General features: G+C 38.5%; 1 protein-coding gene across 1 annotated transcript; it reads left to right on the top strand.

The window, feature by feature from the left end:
• The first annotated feature begins 10,379 nt into the window (after window positions 1-10,379).
• LOC101569818 (olfactory receptor 11H4-like) lies at window positions 10,380-11,345 on the top strand. Its single transcript, XM_004644035.2, has one exon. The coding sequence runs from the start codon at window positions 10,401-10,403 to the stop codon at window positions 11,343-11,345; it is 945 nt and encodes a 314-aa protein (XP_004644092.1). The 5' UTR covers window positions 10,380-10,400.
• The last annotated feature ends 5,932 nt before the right edge of the window (window positions 11,346-17,277 follow it).

Below are 17,277 nucleotides of genomic sequence, written 5' to 3'. Positions count from 1 at the left end.
CCTGAGTCTTAATTGACCTTGGAAGGCTAGGGCCAAAATGTTGGCTTTCCTTGAGGCCCTCCTTTTTCTCTAATTTTGGTCTGCAAACTTAGGTTGTTAACCCTCCAGAAGCCAAGCTTATTGTTATTACAGTACAACCTAGGCTGTTAAGCTTAACCTCACTATCTGTCTGAATATCAAACATCTTAAGCATAATATGGAACAGGTCCGTCATTGTACATTTTCATGTTGCTGATTGTCTTTTTTTCTTTCTGCCTAGCTACTCAACTTACCTGACATATTCATTACATGAGACATTTGGTATTATTGACTTCATTTTGTCTTTCTGTCACATACTTACAAATGTTTTGACATGCTGATTTGGCAGTTATGAATTTCTTATGATTCTCTTTGTTGTGAAAAGAATTTATTTCACATGAAATTTGAAAGCTAATTTTTAAAAACATGTCAGTCTGGATTAAAGGGATTTTATTGGGGGGTTTTGCTTTGTTTTGGACTTGAAATAATTTACCCCAAGCTATCCTGGGTTTTGAGGAACATTTTTTAGAAATCTGCTGTAATTCTAATGAGCTTACATTTATAAATGATTTGTTACTTTTCTCGAACAGCTGTTAAGATTCTATCCTTATATTGCACTTCTGGAATTATGAGTAGGAGTATGTTGTGAAAAATTCTTTTCTGATTATGGCCATTTGGGATTCTGTACAAATCATTTATTTCAATGTAAAATTCTAGCTCTGTATTTGAAAAGTTTTCTGCTATTTTTTCTACATACTAATTTTTTATGCCATTTGTGCTCTTTTCTGTTTTGTCACCAATTCTAATTTATGTAACATTAGTCTTTGTGTCATCTAGCAGCTTTTAGATTAATTTTTTCATCTTTTCTTGTTTCTGTTGTATTTCTGGTTATTCACCTCAAACTTTATTCAGTTCTGACACTCTATATCAGAAGTGAGCTCCCATTGTTCATTTCTACTGCCCAACTTTTTACTTAACTTTTTATTTCCTGGATTTCTGGGAGGTGCCTTTTCATGGACTCTAATTCTTTGCCAAACTGATTGTTCACATTCTATGTCATTTTGTTCAGCTCACTTAGATTCGTATTAGTGTCATCTGAGATATCACTGATCATTTTATTAAGTTAATTATCTTCTTAATTACATCATCTTTGAGGTTCCCATGATCTTAGTCATCGGTTACCTCCTTTAACCTTTTGCATAACTCAGTTGTTTGGCTCCTGACTATCTCTCCATCAATGCTCCATGCATCAGCACTGGGAGAGTTGGGAGTTTTGGGAGACATTTTCTTGCTTTCCAGTGATGAGCTCTGATCCTAGTAACCTATAGATTTTTTTTTTATCACTGTCCCAAGATCTGGATCTGTCAATAATTTGGGGAGAGGAAAATGCTGTGTTATTGATACATACCCAGTTATCCAGAAATGGCCTGCAATACTGTTAATGGCAAGTCAATTAATAGCATAACTATACTACCCTGAGAGGAGCAACAAAATCAACAATCATAACAACATCAAGCACAAACTTGATGTTAACATAAAATGCAATAAAAGTTTTAGTGTAACATCTTTAACAATAGAAAAGAGATCTGTGATTAAAATATAAACACAAATACAAACTATATATTGCCATGCAGTAAATATCTGATAAATGAACCATTAACTATAAAAAGGGATTTAATAATATGACAAAGTCAACTAAATATCTAAAGTTTGAAAGATAGGGATAGGGAAGTGCAAAATGACAGAAGTAAATGCTGTAAAGTAAAGGGCCAGGTATGTTGGCACATGCCTGTAATCCCAGCACTTGAGAGGCAAAGGCATAAAGATTACCATGAGTTGAAAGCCAACCTAGACTACACAAGGACAGTCTGAACTATGTAGTGAGGCCCGGTTTCATAAAACTAAAACATAAATAAATAAAATAAAGGCAAGAAGGGAAAAGGTAAAATAAAGGATCCTATTAAGGAGTAAAACTGATATAGTACAATTAGATAAAACAAACAGAAAATAACACACAGGAAAAAAGAAGAGAATGAAAACTCAGGGAGTAAAATAAAAAGAAAAATATAGTAAAATCTAAATTTTTTTTAAAAAAGAATAAAATCAAAAGAATATTCCTCCATGTTTCTGAATGAGTGGTTATTCTCAGGGTTTGCAATATTGATATGCAATAGATTTCCATTGATATCTTTAGGGGAGGGAGAGTGAGCCACTGCTAGTATCTCCGCTGTATCACACTCATGTTGTAGTGTGTGAATGATGAATGCTTCTTGCCTTTTGTGCTGAATGTGTTTGTCAACTGGCTTCCACCCAGGGTTGCAGTCACTCCCAGCTCCCACTTCTAGTTCCTCTGTGTGCCATAATTCAAGCTTTCTGTGCCTATTTTGTATGGCCTATGGGGTTGTGAGGTTCCCCTTGCTCCTAAAGTCCCACTGTCTGGATGCCCACAGCTGACTGTGCCATTTGCCAGTGCCAAGAGATAGTCTCACTCATATTACTAGTTGGCAAGAGCAAATAAATGACTTCTTTGCTGAATCTAGCCAATGTGACCAGTTTCAAGCAGACCAAGCACACCACTGGACTTAATGCCAACTTTTTCAGGCCCAGAAATCTTTAAAAGTCCCACAAGACTGTCCTGGCTTTAAAGCATTGGGCACAGGCCTCCTATGTCCTTGCCTTATACTTCTTGGTAGGGTCTATGTCTATCCATGCCAATTCTGTGACTGTCTATTGTGCTCATCTTTTACCCAATCATTGTAACATGGTGACCCCAGGACCCCTGAAGTATGGTTGCTCTGTGGAACAATTAACCACTTTCTTAATGTTTCTTAATGAAACCCTCTCAAACTTGGCAGGTGCTGCACAGCATTTATTTTCCAACTACAGCCTGCCTTGTGGAAGAATTCACTTCAGAATAAAGCTTCATCATGCTTTTGTAGTTTACAGTAACTGAGCTTTTCTTGGTCTGGCAGTGGACATCATTTTTCCCTGGAGCTTCTGACCCTCTCCATGCTTGCTTTCTATTAGCAAAGACAGGTCCTTCTCTCCAGGAGCCAGGGTCAGTTTTTAAATGTTTTCATCCTTTTCTCTATGCTGTGCTCTTCCATCCTTTAGCTTCTCTGTAGTCTACTGATAAAGCCCTCCCAATTTCAGATCTACTTCTCTTCTTTTTTCAACAAGGTTTTGTTTTGTCTTGATTAAATGTCCCTGAGAATCTGTACATTGCTGCTGGTCTCTACTGTGCCATTTTTAATCCAGCATTGCAAAATTTCATAAGTAAATGCTTGCAATACATAATGACTTCCATTTATTTTTAATTTTTTTTCCATAATTTTATTGAGAAATAAATAGCAATGAGACAGTTTCAATGAATTCCAATCTGGTTATTTGGTACATGCATATAACACATCTTAACTATTTTCATGTCACCTTCATTACCCTTTCTTTCCTTTTATCACCTAATCTCATTCCTAGTTGAAAGGATCTATTTCCTTCTTTCCCTTTTCTTTCATTTTGTCTTTATTTGTATGTGAGAATTTTCCTATGAAAAAACCATGTGGTATTTAATTTCTTTGTGTATTTGATTTATTTCACTTAACATTATAGTCTTAAAGTGCATACATTTCCTACAAATGATTCAAAATTCTCTATGTATGGCAGAATACTACCCCACCATGCAAAAATACCATATTTTCTTTGCCTATTCCTCTGTTGATGGGCACATAGGCTGATTCTAATTTAGTGATTATTAGTTGTGCAATATGAACATTGGCGGGCATGTATCACTGTAACGTAATGTCTTTCACTCTTTTGAGAAGATAGCTGGTAAAGAAATGGCTAGGGCAAAGGCAATTTCTATTTTTAGTTTTTTAAGAATCTGCATAGTGTATTTCATGAAGGTAATTCTTGTTTCCATGTCCACCAACAATGTAGTAGAGTTCCTTTTACCCCACGGCTTCCTCAGCATTTGTTATTATATGATTTATTCTAGCATACAATCTTTTACTTGAAAACTCTGCAACTATATTTTCTAACTAAAAATGCTACCATGTAATCTAGGAAATATATGTGTAATTATGAAAATTATATATGAAATTATAATTTTCCCATGTATTGTGATACATATAATCATACCATAATTATAACACACTGAACTAAATCAATTGCAAAAAGTGTAATGTTGTATAAAAATTCCATCATTACAATGATATCAGATGTGACAAACTTCAAGTTAAATCTGATTACAAGATGCAAAGAGGGTAACCACTTACTAGTTAAGGAAACAATCCAAGAAGAAGAGTTAACATTGATAAACATATATGCACCAAATACTGAAATGACTATCTTCATAAAACAAAACTGCTAAAATTAAAATATTTAAAAAGGACACCAGAACAAGCCTTTTCACAAAAATGGTGCCAAAGGTGAAGAAGGAAGGCCCAGACCCTCCCAAAGCTGAAGCCAAAGCAAAAGCTTTGAAGGCCAAAAAGTTGTACTGAAAGGCATCCACAGCCACAAAAAGAAGATATGACTGTCACCCACCTTCTGCCATCCCAAGACACTGTGGCTCTGGAGGCAGCCTAGGTACCCTCAGAAGAGAACCCCCATGAGAAACAAGCTTGACCACGATGCCATCATCAAGTTTGCCCTGACCACAGAGTAAACCATGAAAAAGATCGCAGATGAAAACAGCACACTCATGTTCATTGTGTGTGTCGAAGCCAACAAGCACCAAATCAAACAAGCTGTAAAGAAGCTCTGTGAGATCGATGTTGCCAAGGTCAATACTTTAATCAGGCCTGATGGAGAGAAGAAGGCATATGTTTGACTGGCTCCTGATTATGATGCATTTAATGTTGCCAACAAAATTTGGATCATCTAAGCTGAGTCCACCTGGCTAATTCTAAATATATACTTTTTTTCCAGTTAAAAAACAGCACTAACACAATCATACTAAGAGATTTTAGTCACCCACTTTCCCATAGAGACAGATCAACTAACAAAAACCAAGAAACAAATTTCATACCCTGGAACATATAGACTTAATGGGCATATACAGGATTTTACCTGTGTACAATATAATATCATTATTTTCAGCATCACATGGTAATTTTTCCAAAATATATCACCTACTCATCTGTAAAGCCTGTTAAATAAATTAAAAAGAACTTAAATCTACCCAGGTAGTAGACACACTATCTGAATACTTTGCAATGAAAATATAAATCTACAAAACTGAAAGCTTCGATACTAAAACAAGATAAAAGACAAGGACATCCATTATCACCACTCCTATTAAACATAGTTAGCTGGAGCAATTGGACATAAGAAATGTTATGATTTGTGTCTAGTTGTCCCCCCAAAGCTTTATGTAGTCATGGGGCAGATTTCTAGAGTTTGGGTCTAACTCATGATCCAAAGCTGTGATATGGATGTAGTGCTGCTGGGATTATGTGTGTGAGTGCTACACCCACTGATGGTCTGAATGCAATATAAGTAAGGGAGAGAGTCTTGCTCTCTCTGTCTCTGCTGCTGCTGCTTCTCCTTTTTTTGCTCTTGTTGTTTGACTGTTTTCCACTGCCATGAACTGCTGTCCTCTGCTACGTGCTACTCTGCCTTGGATCCACCCAAGTATGGACTGAAACCTCCACAAACTATGAGTTTTCCTTCCTTAATTTTTTGCATCACGTATTTTGTCACAGCAACAAGAGAAAAGTAACCAAGACAAGAAAAAAAAATTAGATATTAGAAAATGGAAATATATGCCCCTGGTCTTGAGTAGGAAGACCAAACAGTGAAAATGGCTATACTTCAAACATTGTTATACAGATTTACTGCAAGGTCAATCAAAATACTTATCATGTACCTCACAGAATTAGAGAAAACAATTCTGAAATGTATTTGGAACCAGAAGACTAGAATAACAAATACCATTCTGACCAAAAGATGCCCGCAAGATAGCGGGCGTCACAATCCCTGACTTGAAATTATACTACAGAAATACTGTAGTAAGAACAGCATGGTACTGGAAAAAAAAAGACTTAAGAATAAGTGAAACAGATTAGAAGAATGAAGAAACAACTCCAAACACAATCAGTAACTTTCTCTTCAAAAAAGGGTCCAAACATCCTCCTTTGAAAAATATAGCCTCTTTAATAAATGTTGCTTCTTTGATGGGCATTTGGATTGTTTCCAAGATTTATTTATCACAATTTGTGCTGCCATAAACAATTTGTGCATGTATGTCACTGTGGTATGATATTTTTTAAATTCTTCTGGGATGATACCTAGAAGGACAATAGCTGCATTGAATGAAACCACTAATCCTAAATTTTTTTTTTATTATTTTAGTAAGGGTCTATAGGGTCTACAAGGTGTCACTATGTAGATTGGACTTGTAGTGATCTGCCTGTGCTCAGTCTCCCAAGAGCTGGGATTATAGGCGGATGCCACCACACCCAGTCTCAATTGCCATCTCAGTGGGCCCCCTGGGGTGGGGCTGGAATGGCATGCCAGGGATCGAATCCCAGCCACTAAGTGCCTAAGCCAGCACTTTAATCTGCTGAGCTATTTGGCTGAGATATAGGGGAAAAGAAACCCTTTTCCACTGTTTGTGGCACTGTAGGCATGTATAACAACTGTTGTAATCAGGGTAGTGATTCCTCAAAAAGTTAGAACTACAGCTTCCATTTGAACCAGCTATTCCCCTTCTTTGTATCTTCCCAAAAGAATTACAATATCATTTCACAGCAGTGTATGCACACCATGTTGATAGTGGCACAGTCTGTAATAGCTAAATCTTTGAAACAGCCCAAATATCCATCTGCTGATTAATGGATAAAGATGTGAGGGTTTTATACCATGTCATGCTACTCAGCCATAAAGATGGAGAAGTGTAAGACATTTTTACCTAAATGGTTACATCTTATGACAACATTTATCAGTGAAATAAATCAGACATGTGTGTTTAAATATCACATTGTTTCTCTAGTGTGAAAACTGAAAGTATAAATAAGGACCAGAATGTACACTAGATACTATGCAATAGAAAGAAAATGCTCAATTGGGAAGGAGAACTAGGAAGAGGGGAGAGAAGAGAGGGAAAGGAAGGAAGAGGAGGAAAAAAATGAGAAAAGCAAGAAAAATGGAAACAAAGCTTTTGTGAATAAGGAGGGGAACTGGATTTAAAGGAGGATAAATGTAAAGAGGGATAAAAATTGGAATTCAGATAAGTCATGTACAGGTAAAAATTTCCTATGATGAAAGCAATCATGATATATACTCAAAATGTACTGATAAACTTAATAAATTTTTTAAAAACTAGCAAATTAGCCCAAGATTTTTTTGCATAGGTGAAGATAAATGGGATTCACTAAGTGTGTACACTAGACAAGCTAAGAAAACAATAAAGTTCCTTTATGTTTTACATATTTGGACCCTCCCAAATGCAAACCATCCAATAAAATGCTTCAAGGTGTAAATGTTCACACACTCCTGTAGCCTAAGAATGAAACTTCTTACCTGAAATAGCACAGTGTATCTCCTTGAAAATATCCAAGAGGCAGAAGCATTATTGAAGTTCATGAGTTTTAGACTATTCAGGGAAACATAGTAAGATCAAATGAAAGGGAAGGAAGAAAGGAAGAAAAGAAGAAAGGAGGGAGTAAGGGAAGGAGGGAAGGAGGTAAGAAGTAAGGCGACAAGGAAAAAGGAAAAGACAAAAAGCAAAAATGGCTTCTAGGGAAAGTGATGTGATGAGCGTTGGGTGACTGGGGCAGCTTGGGTGTGAAACTAATCCGCAGTGACATCTATGTTAGAAGTTCTCAAAGTTTAATGCACATGAAAATGCCCTGGGCATCTGCTTAAGCTGTAGAGCCTCTTTCAAGAGGTTTAGGTTGGAATCTGAGTAGCGAGGACTACAGGTGTGTGCCACCACACTCAGCTGTAGTAATACATTTTAAAGTAAATGAGGAGAACCTGAGAAGAAATACTAAATTTTTAGAAGAAAAAGTGGCTAGTATTTTTTTAAGAAGCTTCGATCTAGTCTCACAAGTGCACTGATTTCAAATTTCTCTCTGTTGGAAAGTAACACCACAGTGAAAACTGACAATTCAATTCGAGAATCAAAACCAAAACAGATGAGAGATACTGGGAGGTAGAAAGGAAATGTTCAAATGGGAAGGGAGCAAGGGTGGGCGAGGGGAGCCGAAGGGGAGCTATGGAAAATGAACAGAAGAGAGACTAGAAAGGAAAAGGGAAACTAAGCTTTGTAAATGAGGAGGGCAGAGGGAGTTGAAAGGAAGGGAGGGGCGTGGGTAAAAGAGAAGAATGGATATATACAGGTGCAAATTCCCTGTAATGAGTGTGATCATTATGTGCATAAACAATTATCAGTACAAATATATTTTTAAATGTAACAAGGGCTAGAAATGGTGGTGCATGCCTATCATCCTGACACTCAGGAGGCTGAAGCAGAAAGATTGCCATGAGTTAGAGGCTAGCCTGGACTAGCAAATTCAAGCTGAGTGAACTACATAGCTAGACCTTGTCTCAAAAAAACAAAAATTGTGGCAAGGATAGGATTGAAACAATACAGGCAATAAAACGGATAATAAATAGGTAAGACCATTCAATGGCTTGAATATAAAATAATTTTGGAAATATTCCCACATCAATTAATTTTTCATTTCTGGATCACTAAAGACTACAGATCCAGCCTATACCCACTACCTGGTCAAGACAATGAAAGACCCCAGGAAAATAAGTGGACTTCCTTTTTAAATTTAAATTTAACTGGGGCTTGGAAGATACCTCAGTGGTCTAAAGCACCTACTTAAGCAAGCTTAGGTAGGTGCAAGAACCATGGTTTGACAACTGCCACATGCCACGCTAGCCCTGCCCTCAGGGTGAGCTGAGCTGGTCAAAAATAAAAATAAATAAATTTAACTGATATATACAAACATAAAACTTGTACTATTTCTTTTCTTTTTTACCAGATACAAGGTCTCACTATGCAGTCCAGAGTCCCCCAGTGCTGGGATTACACATGTGCACCACCATACCCAGTTTCAGTGCCAGTATAGGATGCCTGGCACAGCATGTGGTACCATGGATCAATCATGGGTCCTTGCACTTTCCAGGCAGACACTTAGACTGCTGGCTGAGCTATCTCCCCAGCCCCAGTTGTACATATCTACGCATACCATGTGCTACTCAGATACATGTACACATTGTATAATGTTTAATGCAGGGTTAATAGCTCTGTCTCCTCCAACATTTATCATTTCTTTATGTTGAAAACATTCAAAATCCCTGAGTCACCCTACTGTGTTTACTGCATTACCACTTCTTGCTTCTAACTCTAACTCAGTACCAGTTGGTCATCTTTCCTGACTCCTTTCTTTTTTCCTCTCCAGCCTCTGGCAACTCTCATTCTACTCTCTCCTTTCCTGAAATCAACTGCAGTACTTCTCATTCAGTGCCCAGATAGTTCAATATAGTGATCACCATATGGTTGCAAATGAGTGATTTTTAAGTAACCAAGGAAAATATAGTTTTCTGTTTCTCTCTGTTGAAGCATTTCGTTTAAGCTAGAGGGGAAAGGTTTCCTCGTACACATTTCTTTTCTTTTCTTTTCTAAATGTATCTGGTTGTTCCCAGGTCTCACTATGCAGTTCGAACTCATAGTGATCTTCCTGCTGTCAGCCTCCCCAGAGCTGGAATTACACACGTGTGCCACTACACCCAGACTCTGGCAGGCTCAGCCAGACCTGGGGGTGGGGGCTGGCATGACATGTGGTGCTGGAGATCAAACCATGGTTCCTGTGCTTGCTTAAGCTTGCCTAAGCAGGAGTTTTAGTCCACTGAGCTATCTCACTGGCCCACATATCTGTTTTAGATTTATGCACATAGATAAAACTAACCCCCACCAAGATCGATTCCTTAATGGAATGTAATTTCTTTCCAGTGGAAAGCCTCCTAGAACATCACTTTTCCCCTGGCTCCACTTTTCTGACTGTAGCCAATATACTGCAATTAACAACAGAGAAACAAACACACTAAATTCTAGATGAGTCCCAAGGGTTAGGAAGAGCATGTGCTCCAGGGAAAAGGAGCGAGCAACTCATACCTGCTTGGGAGAGACCTGCAGTAAACATAAATTACTATTTACAGTAATCCCTGCAGGCACATGGATTTAACATCAATTTGCCTGTTAAATATCTCAACAGAGTACAGGAAAACAAGCCACTGTTTGGCATCTCCAGAAATGAACAAAGTACAGAGAACCACGTGAATGCCCTCCTTCACCTGGAATTTCCCTCCACTTAACCCAAGAGAAACCTGGGTTAAACTCAAGCTTCTTCTTCATTGGCTTAGGCCCCATGAACAGATCAACAATGCACGTTGTGACTGAGTTTGTTCTCCTGGGATTCCCTGGTTCCTGGAAGATACAGATTTCCCTCTTTGCATTGCTCTTGGTGGCTTATGTCTTGACCTTGCTGGGAAATGGCGCCATTGTCTGCGCGGTGAGATGTGACCCACGACTGCACACTCCCATGTACTTTCTGCTGGGAAACTTTGCCTTCCTCGAGATCTGGTATGTTTCCTCCACCGTTCCCAACATGCTGGCCAACACGCTCTCCAAGACGAAGGTCGTCTCGTTCTCTGGGTGCTTCCTTCAGTTCTATGTCTTCTTTTCGCTGGGCACGACTGAATGTCTCTTCCTGGCAGTAATGGCCTATGACCGGTACTTGGCGATCTGCCGCCCCCTGCACTACCCCACCCTCATGACGCGCAGGTTCTGTTGTGTGCTCGTGTCCTCATGCTGGCTCGCTGGCTTCCTGGGGTATCCAATACCCATTTATTTCATCTCCCAGCTACCTTTCTGTGGTTCTAACATCATCGATCACTTCTTGTGTGACATGGACCCACTGATGGCTCTGTCTTGTGCCCCAGCTCCAGTTACTGAAACTATTTTTTATTCTCTGTGTTCCTTCGTTCTCTTCTTCACTATTATGTACATTCTCTGGTCCTATATTCTTCTGCTTAGGGCTGTTTTCCAGGTGCCTTCCAGATCTGGGCGATGGAAGGCCTTCTCCACCTGTGGCTCTCATTTAGCTGTGGTGTCTCTTTTCTACGGGACGGTCATGGTGATGTATGTGAGCCCTACCTACGGCATCCCCACTTTGATGCAGAAGGTCCTCACGCTGGTGTACTCAGTAATGACTCCTCTCTTTAATCCCCTGATCTATAGTCTTCGTAATAAGGACATGAAACTTGCCCTCAGAAGCATCCTGTGTGGAATGAGAGTTGGTAAAATTTTATGAGTCAAATGTGTCACAAGATGGAGATATAGCTGTTCTTTCTGGGGTCTTTAGACTTTCATTTAAGAAGTGAGAGGCCATCTATTTCATGTGGAAATGTTCCCAGTTTAAACAAATTTTGGATGCTTGCTACTTAAACCTTAAAGCACTGGTCTTTTAACACCCAGTGAAGCTTGTCCTCACTGGAAATATAAAAGGGCAACCCCTATGGGAGGCTCCCTCCCACGGACCTGCTCCAGGACCCCTCATCACTCTTCTCCTTCTTTACAAGACAATAAGCCCAACTCTGTGTGATGATAATGTCCCTGGGAGTCTCTGTGTGATAGGAATCAAGGTTGTGCAGCACGGAGCATACAACAAGGCTTCGAAAATACTTCCTAACAGTTATGGAGGTAGCTCAGTGGTAGAGCACTCCTCTGGCATATGCAAGGCCCTGAGTTCCATCTCTACAACTGCCCCTAAAACACTGTTTGTTTAAATGCTCTTTATTTATTTACATTATTTTTAACTGATACATAGAAACAAAACTTGTAGACTAGTGGGGAGTGATGCTTTTATACATGTTTATGTTGTGTGACGATTAAATCATGGTAAACATATTTATCTTCTCAAACATTTATAATTTCCTTTTTTTAGTTGTGGTTTGGATCAAATTCAGGCCCTACTATATATTAGAAAAGACCCTGTCACAGATACATCACTGTCCCTTTTATTTTAATTTGAGAGTCAGTCTCATTAAGTGGTCCAGGTTTGCCTTCAACTTTCACTTCTCCACAAACTCCTAAGCACATGCAAGTACAAGAATGTGGCACTACATACAAGTCTTACCATTTCTCTCTGGTGAAAACTTTCAGTATACTTTCTTGTAACTGTTTGAAACATACAATTCATTGTTGTTATCTGCAGTAGAGTGTGTGCAGTAGCACCCCAGAACTTCTTGCCCTTAACTGTAACTGACCATTTTTATTGCCAAAAAAGAAAAATACTTACAAAAATAATAGGTGGTTGTGAAGCAATTCAGAAATGTGTAAAATGATGGAGCTTCCATTTTCCTTCCCATTCCTACCAAGCTTGCTGTCTGTGTGTCAACATTGGCTCATTTCAATTGTCTGGCATCCAACCCTTCCAACCTGTGGCCCCACTACCCCTGTCTTGTTTGTTTTCCCTTATTTTGCATCATGAGTCCTGAGCTCTAGTGAGGTCAGTCAGGACATTCTGCTCTATCTGTGCAAACTTTCTTAGGCTTTCTTTCCATCTAGAAAGCTTCACCATGTCTTCTGCCTTGCACCTTAAGAAAGACAGTTAAAAAAAATGATTAAACTTGCTTTGTAATATAACTTCCATCTTGCAAGAATGCCATGAGGGTAAAATGAGATGATTTAAGTAAAGGCCTGTAAGAGGCACATCAGAGGCTCTAAGCACATTTGTTCCCTCTCCTTCCCATCTTTTAAACCTGTCTGTGAACAGGTTGCTAGTTATCTTTGAGACTTTTGATACACTTATGGAAACCTATATACTTGGCAGGGATTTTTTTCTTCTTCTTCTTCTTTTTTCTTTTTTTTTTTTTCAGAACTGGGGATTGAACTCAGGCCCTTGTGCTTGCCAGGGAAGCGCTTATCCTCTGAGCCATCTCTCCGGTCCCAGCTCTCTCAGGCTTTCACAGAGAGCAGATGGGTCAAGCAATGGCTGTGACTCATCCACATTGCTGACACTGACAAAGGATCTATAAACTGCTGTACAAGGTTTCAGATTAAATCCTGAGGGGATTTGACTATCAAATACAAAAGTTACATTTCTTGTTATATAGGTCTTGCTTTATCTTGGTCTTAACCATCCAGCCAAAAAGTGTGTAAATGAGGCATAAAACGTAAAGCCATATTAATATGCTGAGCTGTAAAAGGTTCAAGTCAACAACTTCGGGCAATGCCAGTCTTACAGAAAACCCACTATTATTATAAACTACTAGACTATATTGGGATATTTTGCTTAATTCATGCACCTACAGTATTTAAAGGACAATGAAATGCCCTTCTCTGACAAAATTAACCAAAAAAGTGGGACAAAAATGAATGAACATTTTGTATCTCTATACTCAATATTGTTAGTATAGATATACAGCTCCATTGTCTTAATTCAATGAATAGAGAGGTTTTTTCTAATAGTGTTTGAGCTAGGATATCATGTCTGCATCTTGTGCAATGAATAACCACTAAGACAACAATATGCAATGTATTAATTATTGAAACTGTGCTAGTAATCGGTTTTGAAACTGTCTCATTGCTATTTGTTTCTCAATAAAATTACTTTTAAAATGACAATAAATAAACTCTGTTCACATAAGATTTTGTTCATTTTTAACCTTATAAGCTGGAGATAAAAAGTAAATCTTGCCAGGTATGATGATGCACACCTGTGATCTCAGCAATTTGAGGCTGAGATAGGAAGATCACTGAGTTTAAAGCTAACCTGGGCTACGTAGTGAATTTAAGGCCAGCCTGAACAACAAAATAAGACCCTATCTCATAAAATACATAAATCTTTAAAAGTATATGTAAAAATACTTCATTTTCCCTGTGTTAGTCTAGTCTTTGCATGTAAGTAGAAGGTATTAGTTATGCAGTGTTATAATCAGATATTTGTGATTTACTTTTTTCACTAGTAAGTCAGCATCCATCGGATGGTTTCCAGGGTGGACTTCTTTGAAGTAAAAAATATAGATGATGATTCAGTGTAAAACACTGGTGAATTCCCAAAAATAAAAGAAGAGAACAATTCGGCAGTTCCATGAATAAACACAGAATTGCTACATGACACTGCAATTTCACCTGTAGATATAAGCCTAAGATAATTTAAAACTCATTTGCATAAAGTACATATTCACAAATGTCTGTCACATTACTCATAGCAGCCAAAGAATAAAATGGCCCAATTATCTATCAGCTGATGAATAAAGAAAGAAAATAGGATCTATACATAAGTGAATTCACTCAGCCATTAAGTATGATATATGCTATAAGATAGATGAGTCTTGAAAATACTATGCCAAGTGAAACAAGACAGAAGGCCACATACTGTATCCTTCCACTTACATAAATTGTCCAGGCTGGCCAGACATGGTGACACACGACTGCAATCCCAGCACTTGGGAAGCTGAGGTAGCAGGATCACTGACTGTGTCAAGCTAGAGTGATAATGGGTGACCAGTTTCTTTTAGGGCTGATGAAAATGTTCTGAAATGAGTTGCTTCCCCTTGTGAGTACACTAAAATTACTGAATTGTCCACTCTAACATAATAAATATTTCCATCATGCAAATATAGATCAAAACTATAGCTATCACTTCATACTTGGTAGGATGGTTTCTATGAAAAGGTAGAAGATAAGCAGTGTTGGCAAGAAGACGATAAAAAGGAACATTTGGTGTTTTTTAAATTTTTACTCATTTTAATGTGAAAAAATAGCAACAAAACAGTTTCAAAATGTTAGTAGTATGGTTACAATAATTAATACATTGCATATTGTTGTCCTCGTAGTAGTTATTCAGAGGACAAGATGCAGACATGATATCTTGTCTAAACAATATTACTATAAACTTTTATTCTCAGTGGACTAAGAGAAAGCTGTATATCTATCCTGTCTTGTGTATACGTATATATTTTTTTCCTTCCCCTTTTTTTTCACAACAAAACAGTCCTTTGCTTACACTTTTGTGAAGTTAGTAACACACGATACGAGCTTACCTAACTACTGATAGCTAACCTTAACCAGATAGGACATTCATCTCAGGAGTGAGGTAACTTGTTTGCTTTAGGCACTAGGCCAAGTCCCACCTACATATATTTGATCCATTTCCTAGCTTCGTGGCTCCCAACATATCCCCCTTTTTTGTTTTGTTTTTTCAGAGATGCGTGTTCAGCTGCAGTTAGAGAAGTTGTATTTGGAGAAGTCTTTAAACAACCTTTTCATACTTGAAACCAATCTAAAGATTGTATGTCCTTGAATTCAGCAAAATAACCCAAAATAGTCCAATAGTCCATAATAGTAGTGGGTTATCAGCAGAACTGGGAATTGTCAGTTGTTGTTGACTTGAGCCAAAAAGGAACATTTGTACATTGCTGAAGGGAAGGTAAACTGGTTTTCCACTATGGAAATGGTGTAATGAGTGTTCTTTCTAAAACAGAACTCCCACTGTGAGGGCTGATGCATGCCTATAATCCCAGCACTCGGAAAGCTGAGGCAGGAGGATCACCATGAGTTCGAGGTTAGCCTGGGCTAGTAAATTCAAGGCCACTCTGACTACAGAGCAAGACCTTGCCTCAAAAAATTCCTTCCTGGAGCTGGGGAGATGGCTCAGTGGAATAAGCACTTCCCTGGCAAGGGCCTGAGTTCAATCCCCGGTTCTGCAAAAAAAAAAAAAAAAAAAAAAATTTCCTTCCTACGGCCAACCAAATAGCTCAGCAGATTAAATCACCTGCAACTAGGTACAAGGGCTGGGAGTTCGAACCCCTGGCCTGCCATGCCAGCCCCACCCCTGGGGTGCGCTGAGATGGCAATTGAGACTGGTCATGGTGGCACACACCTGTAATCCCAGCTCTTAGGAGGCTGTAAACAGGCTGATCACTATGTGCCCAATCTAGTAGTGAGACCCTGAACACCCTGTAGACTCTTCCATAAAATAAAAAATAAATTCCTTCCTTCTATCCTTCGCTAAAGTTCCCATAGGACCTAGCAAGCCCTCCTCTCTATGTATATCCAGAGAATTGAAATTAAGGTTTCAAAGAACTACATGCACCCCTATGTGCATGGCAGCATTATTCACAATAGCTAACATGGTGGCAACCTAAATGTCCATGGATTTGCTGAACATGGAACACAAATGTAATGGAATCACATTCAACCTTTAAGAGGAAGGAAATCCTGCCATCCACAACAGCAAATGGAAGACACTTATACCAAGTGAAATGAGCCAGACACAGAACAGACATCATGTTTGATCAGTGTAAAATAGTTAAGACTGGGCCGGAGAGATGGCTCGTGGAATAAGCGCTTCCCTGGCAAGCGCAAGGGCCTGAGTTCAGTCCCTGGTTCTGCATAAAAAAAAAAAAAAGTTAAGATTATAGAAGAGAGTAACATAGTGGCTGCCTTTGATGCAAAAGGGGAACACAGGGAGGGAGTAAGGAGAACATAGCTTTGGTTATTCAATGAGTCCTAGAGATCTACTGTGGAGCACGGCACTGTAGTTAACAGCCCTGTGCAACTTAAACTTGCTAAGAGGGTACGTCTTATGTTAAATGTTCTTATCACAAAATAATAATAATAAAAGCATGGGAGGATGCTCTTGAAGGTGAAGGACAGTTATATAGGCAAAGATTGTGGTGCAGAGTTCACAGATTTACACTTATTTCCATCAGTAAGTTGCATAACTTTTGCTTTTCAATCATAGCTAGATTTAAAATGTTTTATTATTAATATTTTAAAATATTTTGATAATTTAATATTTTTCCAAAGTAATTTGGAAGAAAAAAGTCTTAGCCCTGCGAATATTCTGTTATAGGGCAGAGCTTGCCATTAGAGCTTGATTTGCTGCCCTATAGGAGTCAATGTTGCATATCATGCCTGACTTTAAACAGGAAAAACCCCAACCCGGTTAAGGTTACCTAGAGAAATGCATTCATTCTAGCTGACTGAAGACTGACCAGCTTGGTAGGGGGCACACTTTTTTGTGGTACTAGGAATTACATTTTGGTTTCAATCTCCAGTACCGATAGGAAGGAAAAAATGATCATTGGATCAGTTTCTCGCTATGTGTTACATTCAACAGTGTCCACAGTTTTTTCTCTAATTGTGAAAGGGGAGGCTATTTCCAATCAGCTCTTTTGGTAGGATATTGTCTCAAAATTTTTTTAAAAAAATTTAATAAAATATAGGTGATGTGG

The sequence above is a fragment of the Octodon degus genome, unplaced genomic scaffold, assembly GCF_000260255.1.
Source record: "Octodon degus isolate 3935 unplaced genomic scaffold, OctDeg1.0 scaffold00189, whole genome shotgun sequence".
Lineage (NCBI taxonomy): Eukaryota > Metazoa > Chordata > Mammalia > Rodentia > Octodontidae > Octodon > Octodon degus.
This window is presented reverse-complemented; position numbering and strand designations above follow the sequence as displayed.

Bases quoted from the DNA above. Each gene is read 5' to 3' on its own strand.
- LOC101569818 (XM_004644035.2), top strand. From the start codon at position 10,401: ATGAACAGATCAACAATGCACGTTGTGACTGAGTTTGTTCTCCTGGGA.